The sequence below is a fragment of the Gekko japonicus genome, unplaced genomic scaffold, assembly GCF_001447785.1.
Source record: "Gekko japonicus isolate JY-2015 unplaced genomic scaffold, Gekko_japonicus_V1.1 scaffold685, whole genome shotgun sequence".
Taxonomy (NCBI): Eukaryota; Metazoa; Chordata; class Lepidosauria; order Squamata; family Gekkonidae; genus Gekko; species Gekko japonicus.
In genome coordinates this window covers 383135-398586 of record NW_015169795.1, presented here as the reverse complement: position 1 = coordinate 398586, position 15452 = coordinate 383135, and the positions used below count along the sequence as shown (strand labels likewise).

At 42.4% G+C, this 15452-nt stretch overlaps 1 protein-coding gene across 1 annotated transcript in view; it reads right to left on the bottom strand.

Moving 5' to 3' along the window:
- The window catches only part of MICU2 (mitochondrial calcium uptake 2), a 131616-nt gene extending 116718 nt beyond the window's left edge, over window positions 1-14898 (bottom strand). Inside the window, exon 1 of the mRNA XM_015417051.1 lies at window positions 14686-14898. Within this exon, the coding sequence (XP_015272537.1) occupies window positions 14686-14898 (213 nt within the window). The remainder of the gene's footprint in view (window positions 1-14685) is intronic.
- Between the last annotated feature and the right edge of the window lie 554 nt (window positions 14899-15452).

The following is a 15452-nucleotide window of genomic DNA, read 5'->3' as shown; positions in this document are numbered from 1 at the left end:
AAAGAGGGGAGAGAGAGAGAGAGAGAGAGAGAGAGAGAGAGAGAGAGAGAAATAAAGCATATTTTGATACCTTTAGGTTAGCATAGTTAAACTGCTTGTTTGGATTATACAGGGGAGTAAATGAAAGAAGAATATTCACAATCTTGATGAACTGGAATGGAAAGAAATTGGAAATGAAATATAATTTCAAAGCCATGGAAATCAGATAAAATGTTCACAAATCAGCATTGCTGAGGATTATACAGGATTACTACAGATCAGAAATACTTTTGTGCCATCCTAAACAGTAGGATAGTAGAAGTATGTCTGTCACTAATGAAGGAAGGACCACCAGCTACCACCTAAACCTAGCTGATACATTTTCCCTTGTAACATATCTAATGTATAACATGCTCCTAGCATCTACTAGCGAGTCGCTGGTGGTTTTCTTTCCGACACTTAATTGATTCCACTGCTAGTGTTTTGCCTATGGATTTTATTGCTTTACAAGCTATGTCAGCATTACTGTATATTTTATTGCTTTATTACTGTTGGGTTTATTGTGCCTTTTTACTTTTTAGGGTTTTTACTTAGTTCTTTGGGGTTTTTGAAAAATTGAGATCGGGAATTATATAAGATTACTATTGATCACAAATACTTTTGAGGCAACAAAACAGTATTACAGCAGAAAGAAGTGCAAAGAAGAGAATTAAGAGCTATGAGTTATACAGTAATCGTTTGTCTCTAGTTATTAAATAAGAAGCACCAAAGTTCAACTGAAGAAAAAAGAATGATCCCACTGATAAGATTACCTACATTACTTGAGTAGGCTGTAGTTTCCCATTAAAAACACTGAAAAACAGATTCTATAAATGTTTGTCATGGAGTGTTTACGGACAAAGGTGATAGCAAACTAGAACAGATTTTTTCCCCATATTGCCCATGCGAAAACTAAGAGTAAAGAAAGTAAAAATCCACTGTGTTCTAGAAAAACTTGCTTTATATAATTATGGAATCACTTTGGACATATTCAGCAGTTAATTTAAAACCAAACTCATTTCAGAAGATGCTTATGTATACTACATTCAATGGGTCTAACTCAAAAATAAGTGTGCACAGGATTAAGATATAAATTTCAACCTGGTTGAAAAATTAAGTCAGTGGGTCCAGCTGATCAGGGAGACCGCCCCTCATTCAGCCAGGAGGAGGCAGGAGAAGAGGGAGGGTAAGTTGCTTCCTCCCTGCCTCTCCCCACCCCTGCCTGCCTGGGGCTTCCTTGCACTCCCGCCGGCCTTGCAGGTCCACCACCAGGCCCCTCATGGGGCTCGGCAGTGAAGCTGCAAGGCCGGCGGTGGTGGCCGGGACCGTTGGGGGCGGGGTGTGTGGCCTTATGACACACTTCTGGTGATGTCAGGGGGTGTGGCATATGCTAATGAGTTATGCTAATGAGTTCCCCTAGCTCCTTTTCTACGAAACGACCCCTGTGTATACTACATTCAGTGGGTCTAACTCAAAAATAAGTGTGCACAGGATTAAGATATAAATTTCAACCTGGTTGAAAAATTAAGTCAGTGGGTCCAGCTGATCAGGGAGAGCACACCTCTTTGCAGTGAATGAAAAGTGTCTGAAGGCTCTGTACTGAAGATGAAGATTACCTTAAATCTGCTTAAACAATAAATCCTTTTAAGATCAAAACCACGAAGTACAGGCAGATTACCTTACAGGTCATAATACCAAAGTCCCTAAATAATTAATATAGGACAGCAGCTTTCCCTTCGAATGCTAATTTACAGGTAGTTCCTTAAGAACCTGCTTCAACACACTTGTCCTCAGCTTTGTCATCTTTTGATGGAGTTCAGCTGGCCTCCTGCTTACTCAGTTAACAGCCTAGGGGTTATACTCCACCCAGCAACACTGCTGGAGAAACATATTAAAGCACCCACCTCAAAATGCTTTTCCCCAACTTAGTTTAGTCCAGAAGATGGTCCCCTATCTTGACTCTGCTGGTCCGGCCATCTGGATTAGGGATGGCCGCGGACCTAATTTTTCCATAGGCCAGGGCCTGGTCTGTGGTCCATGAGCCCAGTCTGTGCACCCACTGACCTGGACCTCCGAGGACCATTCCAGGATGTCCTTAGGTCTGTGTGGGGGCAGGGCTTGCAAAAGCCATGCAGCGCGCGAGTGAAAGTCGAGCAGTGACTTCACCCACGTGGGTGAACTTGCCCCTCAGCCTTCACTTGCATGCTACTCGGCTTTGCAAAAGCCATTTAAAATTTAAATTTAAATGGCTTTTGCAAAGAGGCCGAGTGGTGACTTCACCCACTCCCAGTGGGTTGGGCCTGCCTTACAAGAGCCCAGGGTTACTGCATGTGTGCTGCCCTCTGCTACTGGGAATATTCTCTAGCAGTATGAAGGGAGTGCACATGCACAGCCTGCGATGGTTATTTTGGAAGGCTGGGTGAGCAATACTCCTTACTATTATTCTGCAAAGATGGGGGGGACAGGTTCCACCATCTTCTGCCTTGTCTTCCTCCTCATACATGCCCCCAAGATTGGTGCATATAGGCATCCCACTTTATATGATAAACTTATGCTATCTATCATCATCCTTACTGACATATAGGGTTGCCAGGTCTGGGTTGGAAAATACCTGGAGACTTTGGGGGTGAAGCCAGGAGAGGGCGGGGTTTGGGGAGGGGAGGGGCCTCAGCATGGTACCATGCCATAGAGTCCACCCTTCAAATCAGCCATTTTCTCCAGGAGAGGTGATCTCTGTCAGCTGGGGATCAGTTGTAAAAGCGGGAGATCCCCAGGCCCCACCTGGAGGCTGACAACCCTACTGACATACCATACAGCAGTTATGTTGCACATTTATAGAAAAACAAAAGGGATCTTCAGGCTGCCACACTGAACCTCTCTAGTATTTTCAGTTTGCCAACAATCCAGATATACTGCGCAAGAAGTTAACCAATCTATGGCTGTGCAGTCCAAAAACTGCCCAAGCAATACACATTCTGGACCATTAGCTTGCCTGTCAGCAAGTTTTTTAAAATAGACTTTTATTTATTATTTTCAATTTGTATCCTGCTTTGTCGGGAGAACTGGCTCAAGGCAGTGTACAGATATTAAAATGCAATAAAACAATAAATACAATAAAATACACAAAACATCATACCACCATAAAGTGCTAAAATGACAGTATAGATGATGGCAGCATTCAGTATACAATCCCATAGTGAAAAGCAGTATCCAACGGTATAACACAGGGCCATGAGATGTTCTGGTGGCTCATTCGACAGTGGCGGCTCCTAATCGAAAGCCTGGTGGAAGAGCTCAGTTTTACAGGCCCTGAGGAACTGTAAAAGGTCCCACAGGTCCCTGATGTCATCCAGGAGCTCATTCCACCAGTGTGGAGCCACCACTTAAAAGACCCTGGCTCTAGTAACGGCCAACCTGGTGTCTCTTGGACCAGGGAAAGTCAGGCAATTCTGTATCCCTGACCTCAGTGCTCTCTGGGGCACATATGGGGAAAGGCGGTCCCTCATGTAGACAGCCCCCAGACCACACAGGGCTTTAAAGGTCAAAAACAGCACCTTGAAACGAATCCAGTAAGCTATTGGTGGAACTCTGCTGTCCATACTTATAGCTAGGGAAACAAAAGTGACAAACTTCTCTGAAGTTCACAGAATATATAAACAGTGGGGATGGTTTTCCTAGTTTTACTGAAAGACATTATACAGGCCAAACTGCATTATTATGCAATGGAACGCAGTGCTGAAATTCAGACAGGAAAGTATTGATTAGGAACAGAGTGTGCCCCATTTAAACATTTGAGCCCGAGTACTCTAGGGAACCAACTGCCTAATCAGCCGTAGAAGGCTACCTTGACAGTGGCTGCTACCTGGGCCTCCATTGTTAAGGCAGCATCCAGGAGCACTCCCAAGCTCCTAACTCTTGGTGCTGGCACCAGTGGCGCCCCATCGATGGTCGGGAGTGGGATTCCCTACCCCCGGCCCGCTCCAACTCAGGCACAGGACCTCCATCTTCGTTGGATTCAATTTCAATCGACTCAGTCAAAGCCAGCCCGCCACATCCTGAAGTGCCGGCTCCAGGTCATCTGGGGTAGAGTCGGACCACCTGCCCAACAACAGTCATAGCTGGGTGGCATCTGCATATTGATGATACCCTAGCCCATGCCTCCGGGCAATCTGGGCGAGGGGGCGCATGTAGATGTTAAATAACATCGGGGATAACACTGCCCCTTGAGGAATCCTGCAGACCAGCGGGTACCTCTGGGATGTCTGTTCCCCTAACGCAACCCCATGGACCACATCACACCAGGCCCTCCTGTCTTTCACCGTCCTCTGGAGTTTGCTTAATTTCATGTTCGTTGCATCGATAACCAGGGGTCTTTTCATAGAAAAAGAGGTGTAGGAGCTCATTAGCATAACATATTAGCATATGCCACACCCCCTGACATCACCGGAAGTGTGTCAGAAGGCTACACCCCCTGACATCATCGGAAGTGTCAGAAGGCCACACCCCCTGACATAACCGGAAGTGTGTCAGAAATTTCCTTTAGGACTGACTGATCTGATCTCCTTGCAGTCCAAGGGACTCTCAAGAGTCTTCTCCAGCACCATAATTCAAATTTTGAAAAAACAGACTACTGCTGCTTGATTCCTCTTTGTAAATAAACTGGCTTTTCCAAATGAAAAAAATGCCTCTGATCAAAGAACTTTTCAGAACCAAGGCTATGACAGCTTTCTCTCAATATTAGATGTGAAATGACAATTTGTTTTAATTTTTTAAAACATTTATAACCGTAGTCCGCCCTCCCCCCCACTGTGGGGAACTCAATGGAGTTTATATACAAAATATTCTAAACCCCCAAAACAAAACATACTTTAAACAGAGAGATACAAAGAGGCACTTAGAACATTCTTTCAGAGGGTGAAGGGGTACAAAGTCATCCAGCTGGTGTTGGTGCTGGTAAGAATCTCATACGTAGACCCTTAAAGGCTGGCCAAAGGGCAGTATTAGTACACAGCAACTATCCACCCCCAGTTATATATTACAGTGTGTATATTATGGGCACATATGTTAATACTATCAAGTCACTTGCAACTTATGGTGACCCTATGAATTAGTGATCTCCAAAATGTCGTTAACAGCCTCGCTCAGGTCTTGTAAACTGAAGGCCGTGTTTTTCTTTATTCAACTATTCCATCTCATGTTGGGTCTTCCTCTTTTTACATATATATGTATGTGTGTGTGTACACACATATACATATACCATTTTTTACAACTTTATAACTTTAAAAGCCATTTCAAAGAAGCTGAACTAATACACATTAGTGTATTTCCTACTGGAGTATTCAGGAGGCAATATATTCTCTTTACCTCTATGAAAATGTTTCCTTCTACATACTATATATTAAATCTGATACATAATAAAATTAATTATACTGGTATACTGTCAGGTCACACAGATAATAATAATCAGAAAAATAATCAGAAATGTTGGCTGTGGATGCACTCTATTCAACAATTTGCACAGATGAAGGTACAATCATGCTGTTATTGGGTGGTTAGTTACAACAAGCATGCTGGATCACAGAACATCAGCAAATTAATTTTTTGCTCTTAGCCACAGGGAAAATGACTAGCAAAAACAACATGCAATTGGTCAAGATTGGATGTCTGAAGTGATGAATATGAACTGTGTTGAATTCAGTTCCATGTTTATTATTACGGACCACAGGACATTCAGAAGCAGAATAAATCACTTTTCTAAAATTAGTTACCTACGTAAAATCTCAGTGCACAATAAAACACCTTTATAAATTAGTACCGACGTAATATGTACCGACGTAATATCTCAACATATGCTGTATGCTGGATATGAACTGTGTCTTCTCAGCAGTCTGCGTTACTGGGAAAAATGCCCATTGAGCAAATAACCCTTTTGGACACTGTTGTCCTCAAAAAAGAAATGTCAAAGGAAAATTACATGAAATTACTGAATTTGAGATAATTCACACGTTCAGAAGAATGGACCTCCCCCCAGGGCTGAACAGGGACACAGGATTCTTATCTCACTACTGATGCTAATTTTCTGCCCCCAAGGGCTTCCTCTCTACTCTAATCAAACTGATCACAATACACACTGTACCACTGTATCCTGTACAGGTATCTTTACAACACCCCTCCCACTTTCTGACTAGGAAAAGAGGACTCAGATCTACATTTCTACTCTACTGTGTTAGACTATGGGAACTTTGACACTCTTGAAAGTTTATACTCTGAAGCTCTTGCTATTCTCCAAGGTGCTACCAGACTCAAATCTAACTGTTCTACTGCGGATAGACAGGTAGCCATGTTAGTCTGTCTGTAGCAGCAGAAAGAGGCACTTAGTCACGAAGTGAGTCACGAAAGATCATACTCTACCACAAATTTTGTTAGTCTTTAAGGTGCTACTGGACTCTTACTCTTTTCTACTGTTCTACTGCAGGCCAATACGGCTATCCTATGAAAACGTGTTGACAGGGATGGAAGAACAAGCATGAAGTACTGGAGACATCAACCCCTAGCACCATACTTTATTTGGCCATATGATTTTGGATATAGGGATACACAAACAGGAATACAAGATCAATTTTTAGGAGTATCAGTAACCAGCATAAGGCCATAGAGAGATGCAAGGATTGCCCAAGATTCGTTTTGTTTAGTCATTTAGCAATGAATCAGGTGATATACCCAGCTTCTTGTAGAACGCAGCATAAGCCCTGAAACCGCTACAGCAAATGGTTTTGCTATGCAATCTTTTTTTCCCCCCACCCTAAACATTCACATGGATCAATCCAACAAAGAGAAATAACTGGTCTTAAAAAAAAAATTACATAGCTAAAGTAGTGAAATTCCCTAATGAAGTGGCAATGCAAATTATATTAGTATGTAAGATTGTAAAATTTCCTGTAATCCAAGTGAAATATTAGCACAAAGCATGAATGCATAAGTATAAATATTTTTAAAGTCAACACTTTGAGATATTTATAACTTGTGTTCAAAAAGCTGAGAAACAAGTGCACACCCTTAAGTAAAATCCATTTCTAAATTTGAACATAACATTATGGCCTTACAGATTCAATACCTGCTAAATTATTTACTGTCTCACTCAACATGACCATGTCTATATGTGACTAATGCAGAATATGATGCTCATGATATATTTAATTTAGTACCAGTACGATCCTAAGGACAGTTACACCCTTCTAAATCCAATGGGTTTAGAAAACTGTAACTCTTCTTAGGATTGCACTGTGATTAATTTAAATTGTGGATATCTGATACTTGGCAGAATTTGCTTAACATATTTTGGTAGATAGTTAAGCAAGCACTTTGGAGTTCACCTACCTTGATGATAATGTACTGTGAATAGCCATTTCAGAAATGGCTTATCTTATGGTTAAAGCAGTGAACAAAAAGAAGGCATGTCACATCACTGCCATGGACCTATTTCGAGATTCCAGACTGAAATTTAAGAATATAGATTTCATTTATAATTACCATATTGTTTTCAGATGGTAAGGGGGAACCATCTATTACAGGCTGCTTAATAAAACCAGTGTCCAAAAGTATGTTTTATGGACAGTGGTCACTACCATATTGTTTGCACACAGGCTTTCGATCTGTTCATAATTTGTAGCAGCAGCTCACAGCCAGCTTCCTTGCATCATTTTAATATCCCATGATCTGGGATGGTGGGAAACTTAAGACTTTACCATCATCAGCTCTTCCAAGCAAGATAGCTGGAAGCAGCAGCTGGTAAAACTGCTGGCAGTGCATTTATGGACTTCCTGCAAAACACAGACTGCAGCTATTGACGCCGTGGAGCTTGATAATGGAGACAATGAATTTTTCTATAACACTGCCTTGAATATTTTTGATGAAAATTATGTTTTATAAAATTTGCTATTATATAATCATGAATATGAGTTATTTGCTGAAGGCTGTACTCTGAAGTTAGGTTATTTGTTAATCTGTTGTACTGTGAGTGATATGGGTCCATCAACTCTTTCAAGAGGCAATCTGAAGAATGTAAACAGCAAGAGACTTGCCATTCACGCACTGCCTCCAACTTCTTGCAAAAACTGGGAGAAGGCAGGTAGACTTGTAACCTGTTCAATACATAAGGTCTGCACTATATAAATGTAAATCAAAAGAGGATCACCAACAATGAGAAGCCAAGAACGCAAACAGGGCCATTAATTTGAACATACCGTTTGAAGAATTATTAGAATTAGGAAGTAAAGCTGCTCAAGATCAAAACAAGCTGTGGCACCAACTGCCTCTATTTTTTCATGAAACCCTACTCACAGGTTTCAGTAGTCACTCAACACAAAAGCTGCCTTATATGGAGTCAGACCACTGATATACCAAGGCCAGTATTGTCTCTGGTCTCCTGTGACTGGCAGTAGCTCTCCAGGGGCTCATGTAGGGGTCTTTCACATCACCTACTACCTGGTTGGTTTGTTTTTTACTGGAAATGCCAGTGACTGAACCTAGTCTTTTACATAGAAAGTAGATGATCTAAATATTTTACCTGCCAACAAATCAGGATGTTAGAGGACTGTTAAGGTTAAATGTGTGTCAAGAGATTTGGACTGCTTATACAGAAACATCTGCATAATCAAAAACACAAACACAATGCATGTAAATATCTGAAGCTATGTGTGGTGAGTTTTATTTTATGTTAAGTTACTTTTTGCGCTTGCTTGTTCCGGTTCTGTAAAGAGAGGAAAAAACCCAATAAGCAAAAAATACTAAGCAGACACTCTACCAATGAACCACTGCCTCTCCCCTTTTGAGAATTTGCAACTTTGAGAATTCAACACACCTTTCCTCATCTAGGACTAGCACAGGCACATAGTCTGCCCATTATTATCAATCATTTAAACTGCAGTTAGATTATGAATTGTTTCTCCCATACTTCAAGCGCACAAAGTGCTTTACAGTATTCAAACCATCTGTCTGATTCGTAAGCCCTTCTAGGCAGCAACTTTGCTTTCTTAAACTTCTAAGCGACTTGGATTACTCTTTAAGTTTTTCACATCTGAAGAAGCAGCCAAAGATTAGTTTGGTTTAGAAGTTGAAGTTGAATACACAGAAATTAGAAGAGCCATTAAATGCAAAAACAAACCACAGAAGAACTGGCTGAGCTCAGGGCTTAGGATCACAAAAGTAAACCTGCATGGAGACGAGACATTCCAAGATGAAGTTGGTTAATGAGAGGAGCACGTCTGTAGCGGCATGTTAATGCAGCAGATTGCAAGCTCTCTGAAAATAAACATTCAGTCAAAGCCAGCAACAGATGTTTGATAGAAGTATCCCATCTCAGAATCTTCTGCAGTACATTACTGTGACTCTGACATGGGAAAATATAGTGCTAAAAATAAACAAGTATGAAATATCACTATGTCCGGCATTCAACAACACTGGAAAATGACTGTGCTAATTGCTGCACAGAGCCCATACCAAAGAAAAAAAGGTTTATTTTTAGCTCCACAGAATTCTGGTGAGCTACCTTCATTCAAAATTCTAAACCAGGAAAAGATCAAAACAGCAGACAGGTAAGAGCGGAGAAGAAGACAGTGTTACCGTTTCCCTGCCTCCACTCAGCAGCTAGTCAGCTGGTTGGTGGGTGGGGGGAATGGAGGGAAATGGGCAGGGAGTGTTGGCAGTGTCCCAACATGCTCACGTCACTCCTCTTGTACCCAGAAGTGATGTCATCTGGGGACGCCCTGGCATTTGGGCAAAGTATAGTTTAACCACTGAGTTTCACCCAAATGCCAAAGCATCCCCAGCAATGTGCTGATGTCACTTTTGGGTGCACAGGGAAGGATGTCAATTCATCGGCAGTGACATCATTATATCGCCAGGAAGGGGCCCCGGCCACTGAGAAGTCCCCCAGCCAGCAAAGAAGAGGAGGAAACTCACTTAAATTGTTCATCATGTGAATAAAACGGAATGTTATGATTTAATGTCAGGAAGAATAATCACAGTAGCTGATTACACTGTCATTAGAATTTTATTTTTGTATATGAGCCATGCAAACATACAAAGTTACTTATTTATTTAAATTTATAACCTGCCCTCCCCGCGAACGGGCTCAGGGCGGCGTACAGATGGGGCCAATGCCCAATACATAAAACATTAAAACTACATTTAAAAACATTCAATACAACTTAAGTGCTCGCCATAATATCTAACAAGGGAACAGATGACGTCATCAGGATAGTATCCTTAGTGACCACAGCTCCACGCAGTACCACCATTTTAGCACTCATGGCGAGTTGGTAATAAAGGGCTAGGACAGATAGTAATAGTCGTAGACAGATGGTAATATATAGCACATTTCAGGTGTTCAAACACATGCATTCTTTCAGTATGCTGTAGCATACTATGCTGTAACAGTCTATTACTGTACTGATGAAGCAGGCTCCGGCCCATGAAACCATATGCCACAATAAACCTATAAGCCTATGAGGTGCCACAATAGTTTTACTTTGGCCCCAACTAGAGTTGCCAATCTCCAGGTAGGGCCTGGAGGTCTCTTCACAGCTGATATCCAGTCTACAAAGATCTGTTCCCATGGGAAAAAATGGAAACTTCAGAGGGTGCCTCGCCACTGTTATATGAATTGTCTACTAGCCCTTTATGATGGATTTTATATCCATATTATTGTGTAGTGGGTTGCCGCATGGATGGATGACAGAGACTGGCGTAGTGCATAGCACGCTTTATTACTACACAACAAGAACAACCACTAACGGCCGGCAGGCCAACTATATACACTCTAGGGACCCACCCCTCGACCCCGTTGGTGGGTTTGAATTTCCCGCCATGGTGCCCATTGGTTCCCTAGTGGAAGGACTAGGAGCCTAGTCCCTATTGTTCTCCCAGAGTCAAGCTCTGGCTGTTCGCTGGCCCCCGGTGGCGGCCAGCATAGACAACACATATTTATATTTGTTCTGATTTTATTTGTTTTAATATTTTTATGTAAGCCACCCTGAGCCTGCTTTGGTGGGGAGGGCGGGGTAGAAATCAAATAAATAAATTGCTGCTGCGTTTGCTCCCCTCCCCCCAAACTCCACCATCCCCAGGCTGTGCCCCCAAAAGCTCAACCCAGAGCTGGCAAACAGACTAACAACTGTCTGAGTGAATTAGCTGTATTATAAATGTGTGCGTAGTAACAAGCAAAATTACTACACACAGAATTTGGATCTACAGTAAGTAAGCTTTCTGCCATTTCACATTAAAGAAAACTTTCTCTCATCTTACTTCCTGCACAACTAACAGAACTTGGGAAAGGGGAGCTTTTCAAAATACTGTTTTTCAGAGGAGCATACCGCAATAATAGAAATACAAACTTTAAACAAAAAGGTATAACATTCCAAATATAATACCCCAAATACGCAATGAAAGAGCAAAGCAGGAGATGAATAAAGTGAATGACAATGAATACATCGTAAATATACATATCAGAACCAAGGGCTAACTACTAAGCTACCCCAAACAAGAATATTTCTATATAGCATGCTTAGTGAGGGAGCTAAGCAAACAGCTCATAGCAGGGCCTTCCACAGCTCTGGTGAAGGAACTGAAAAGACCCTGCACTTTTTAAAGAGGTCAATTTAGCCTGTGAATGAGATAATACCTTGAACCAGGCTCTCTCCAGCCCACCTTTGATAATGAAGCCATTCACATAGCAGAAGAAAAAGAAGAGCTGGCTTTTTCTCTACCCTAAGGAGCCTCAAAGCGGCTTGCAAGTGCCTTCCCTTCCTCTGAAGATGTGAGTAGTGACTCACAAAAGCTCATACTCTACCACAAATTTTGTTAGTCTTTAAGGTGCTGCTGGACTCTTGCTCTTTTCTCTCCACAACAGTCACCTTATGAGGCAGGTGAGGCTGAGAGAGTTCTGAGAGAACTCTGAGTGGCCCAAGGTCACCCAGCAGGTGTCAGGTGGAGGAGTGGGGAATCAAACCCAATTCTTCAGATCAGAGTCTGCCACTCTTATCCACTATACCATGCTGGCTCATCCTTTAGAACTTTATAAGTGAAGGCCAGCACCCTGAACAGGGCCCAGAAACATATCCAGCATGGTTGTTTTATTACTGTGATGCAACTGCTAACTCACAAATGACATAAGTGTAGCAGCAGCACTTTTCAAGTCATCTTCACTGGCAATCAAACTTAAACTAGATTTTTATTTATTTTGTCATCAAGTCACAGCCAATTTATGGTGACTCCATAAAGTTTTCAAGGCAAGAGACATTCAGAGGTGGTTTGGCCTTGCCTGTCTCTGTGTAGTGACCATGGTATTCCTTGGTGGTCTTCCGTCCAAATACTGATCAGGGCCCTGTTTAGCTTCCGAGATCTGATGAGACTGGGCTAGCCTGGGCTATCCAGGTCAGGATTACAGGAGCCTTTTCTAGAGGACACTAAGGCATAAATGATAGTGTCTAAGTGAGGTGTCTGTCTTCCAGCAGAAGGTGCAGCTGACACACTTGTCAAAGCTAGTACAAAGGAACCCCAAGACCAGTGCCACAGGAAATCTAGGATCAGATCTGGAACCAAAAGCATCACCAAGTTGTAACCTGATTTTTCAAGGAAAAGACATCCCCAGACTAATGCAGTCTTTCTAGTTACAACCAGTCCACGACACCCGCTATCATTAGTTCTACTTTATCTGGATTTAGCTTAAGTTTATTCATTCTTATTTAGCTCATTACAGAATTCAGATATGCATAATAAAGAATTAGCTTAAGTTTATTCATTCTTATTTAGCTCATTACAGAATTCAGATATGCATTCAGGGATCACACTGCCTCCCATGGAAAAGGAGAACAAAAGGTGGGTATCATCCTCATGTTGACAGCCCCATACCCCATAACTCCGGACAACTTTTCCTACCAGATAAAAAAAATATGTGAGACAAATATTATCACTTAAGAATCCCACACCACCAGTGAAGGAACAAAAGTCATCTAATACCTGGAACCTACCACTCAGGAAAAGGGAAAAGACACCAACCTCTTTATCTCAGGTTCCAAGCAGCAATCCAGAGGAATCCTGTGATCAATGGTTTCAAAACCATATAGACACAACATTTAGCTTAGAGTATCATCTGCACTATAACTACTGCGGTATAGTAAAATGGACGCAAATAATATCTAGCAGAAAACTTTATACTAGAGATAAAACACAAAATAAAACTGAGACAGACTATGCTACAAGGAAGTAAAATGGTTATCAGAGATAAATGCAGCATTAAGCATTTCCTGCTTAGCAGCTGAACTTTTAATACTGTACAGCTGAACAACGAGCATCTCTTAGGAAAGTTCCCACTACTGCTTTATGACAAATTACATTGTCAATCGGTAAGAACCAATACCAAGGAGCGTAGCTTTAAGAATCACACTTTTCCAACATATGTCCCTTAATGCAGCTTACAACATATTAAGACAGTTAATACTGTACAGCTGAACAATGAGCATCTCTCAGGAAAGTTCCCACTACTGCTTTATGACAAATTACAATCGGTATGAACCAATACCAAGGAGTATAGCTTTAAGAATCACACTTTCCCAACATATGTCCCTTAAGGCAGTTTACAACATATTAAGACGACCATAATAAACTGATTTAGCACCAAAAGTAAAGGTAATAAAATAAATAATTGAGCTGAGCACCAACCATAATATTCAATATTTTTTATTCACTTGCAACTATTGGCCAGCAATACCAGTGCCTTCTTTTGCCACAATACGCTGTCAACCAAAAACAAGCATCCTTCTTCCTAAGTTTTTTTTTTTAACTTACAACTGTACGCTGTCAACCAAAAACAAGCATCCTTCCTCCTAAGTTTTTTTTAACTTACAACTATCATAAGAAGCATGATCTAATAAAGTGTTTCACATTTTGTTCAAAACTGGCTTCTTGATACACAGTGCAACCCTACGCACCCTTATTAGTCCACTGCTTTGGACTGCGGTCGTCTTTTACATCTCTTGACAGTTTGGAAGTCACCCACCTGTGCAAGATACAAATCCAGCCACCCTCTTCGCAAAAGGATTAGGTGCCAACAATGCTGAACCACAAATCGACTTCTTATTAGTACTTAGGAGTACATGCAAATACTAATACCAAAAATTCAAGAAACATTCCCTATACCTAGACAGTACAGTATAGGTACAGTATAGTACAAAGTTATTCCTACTCGGTGGTATACAAACTTTGCCTGTACTTAAGATTCACGCGATAACATAGACGTTCTTAAAGGCATTTTGACGTTTGCTGCCTTGTTGACACAATCCCTCCCGCGGGTCAGAGTTTCTCCCACGCCTCTCTCGAGAAAGACACCTGACACGAGGGAGCAAGCCCCCAAAGTATTTCAGAAAGGCTTCCTTCCGCGTAAACACGCACCCGGTCGTGGCAGGGTTTCTCAACGGGGCACAAGCTAAAGCGGAACCACAAGAACTTGGGTGGTGGACCTTCTGACGCGGCTACCATGCTAAAGGTGAATAAAAAGTGGAGAACGACCGAGAAGCATAAATGCCGGGTCTCAGGCGGCTATTCAAGCCGAGGAGAGAAGAGCTACCGGCATCCCAGAGTGGGCTGCGCTGCTCTCGATTTGCCACTTACCTGAGCGAGGACTGTCAGGAAGCCGCCAAGGTCTACCTGCTTGCTCCACCCTTTATGCAAGCCTGCCAACGTGACACCTCCTGCCACAGCAGCAGCAGCCACCCACAGGCCCGTCCCCCGCTTGTGGCTCCTGGGGGCCCTCGGCGCCGTTGCCGCGCCCCTCAGGCAACCGCGAGCCACCGTCGCTAAGGCAGCTCTCCGGGCCAGCGCCATTTTCCCGGAAATGGAAAGAGCTCCGAAGCACCTTAGCCAAAACATCGCTTCTGTCAGGAAGACGCGCATGCGCATTCTGTATCAATTCTTCGACGGTTGTAGAATGTTTGCGCATGAACGGTACGTTGGAGATGTAAGGGGCTGCTGCTTCTTTTCCTGTTCCATTTTCCTTCCAGAAAGACCGAAATGAGGGTTGCCAGACGGGGAGGCTAAAACGCCCCTAGGAAAAGCACCTTTCCGCTGCTGCTACACATCGTTCTCCCAATGGGGACAGGGGCAGAGCCAGTTGAAAAAGAAAGGAAGTACTGCCATGCAGTGTTCCCGCTGAGTTAGTGTGAGCTAGCGCACAGTTTTTTAGCCCTCCGGCTCGCATATTTTTGTCTTCGCTCAGGAAGCATGATTCCACAGCAAACTAATTTATGCAGGAGCCAAATCGCTCGCTCACAACTTTAATGCTAGTAGCCCAGAAAGTAGAATTTTTGCTTACAAGACTCCACAGCTTCGAGGGAGCATTGCTGCCATGTTCCTCCTCCTTAGTGGACAGTTGCCCTACC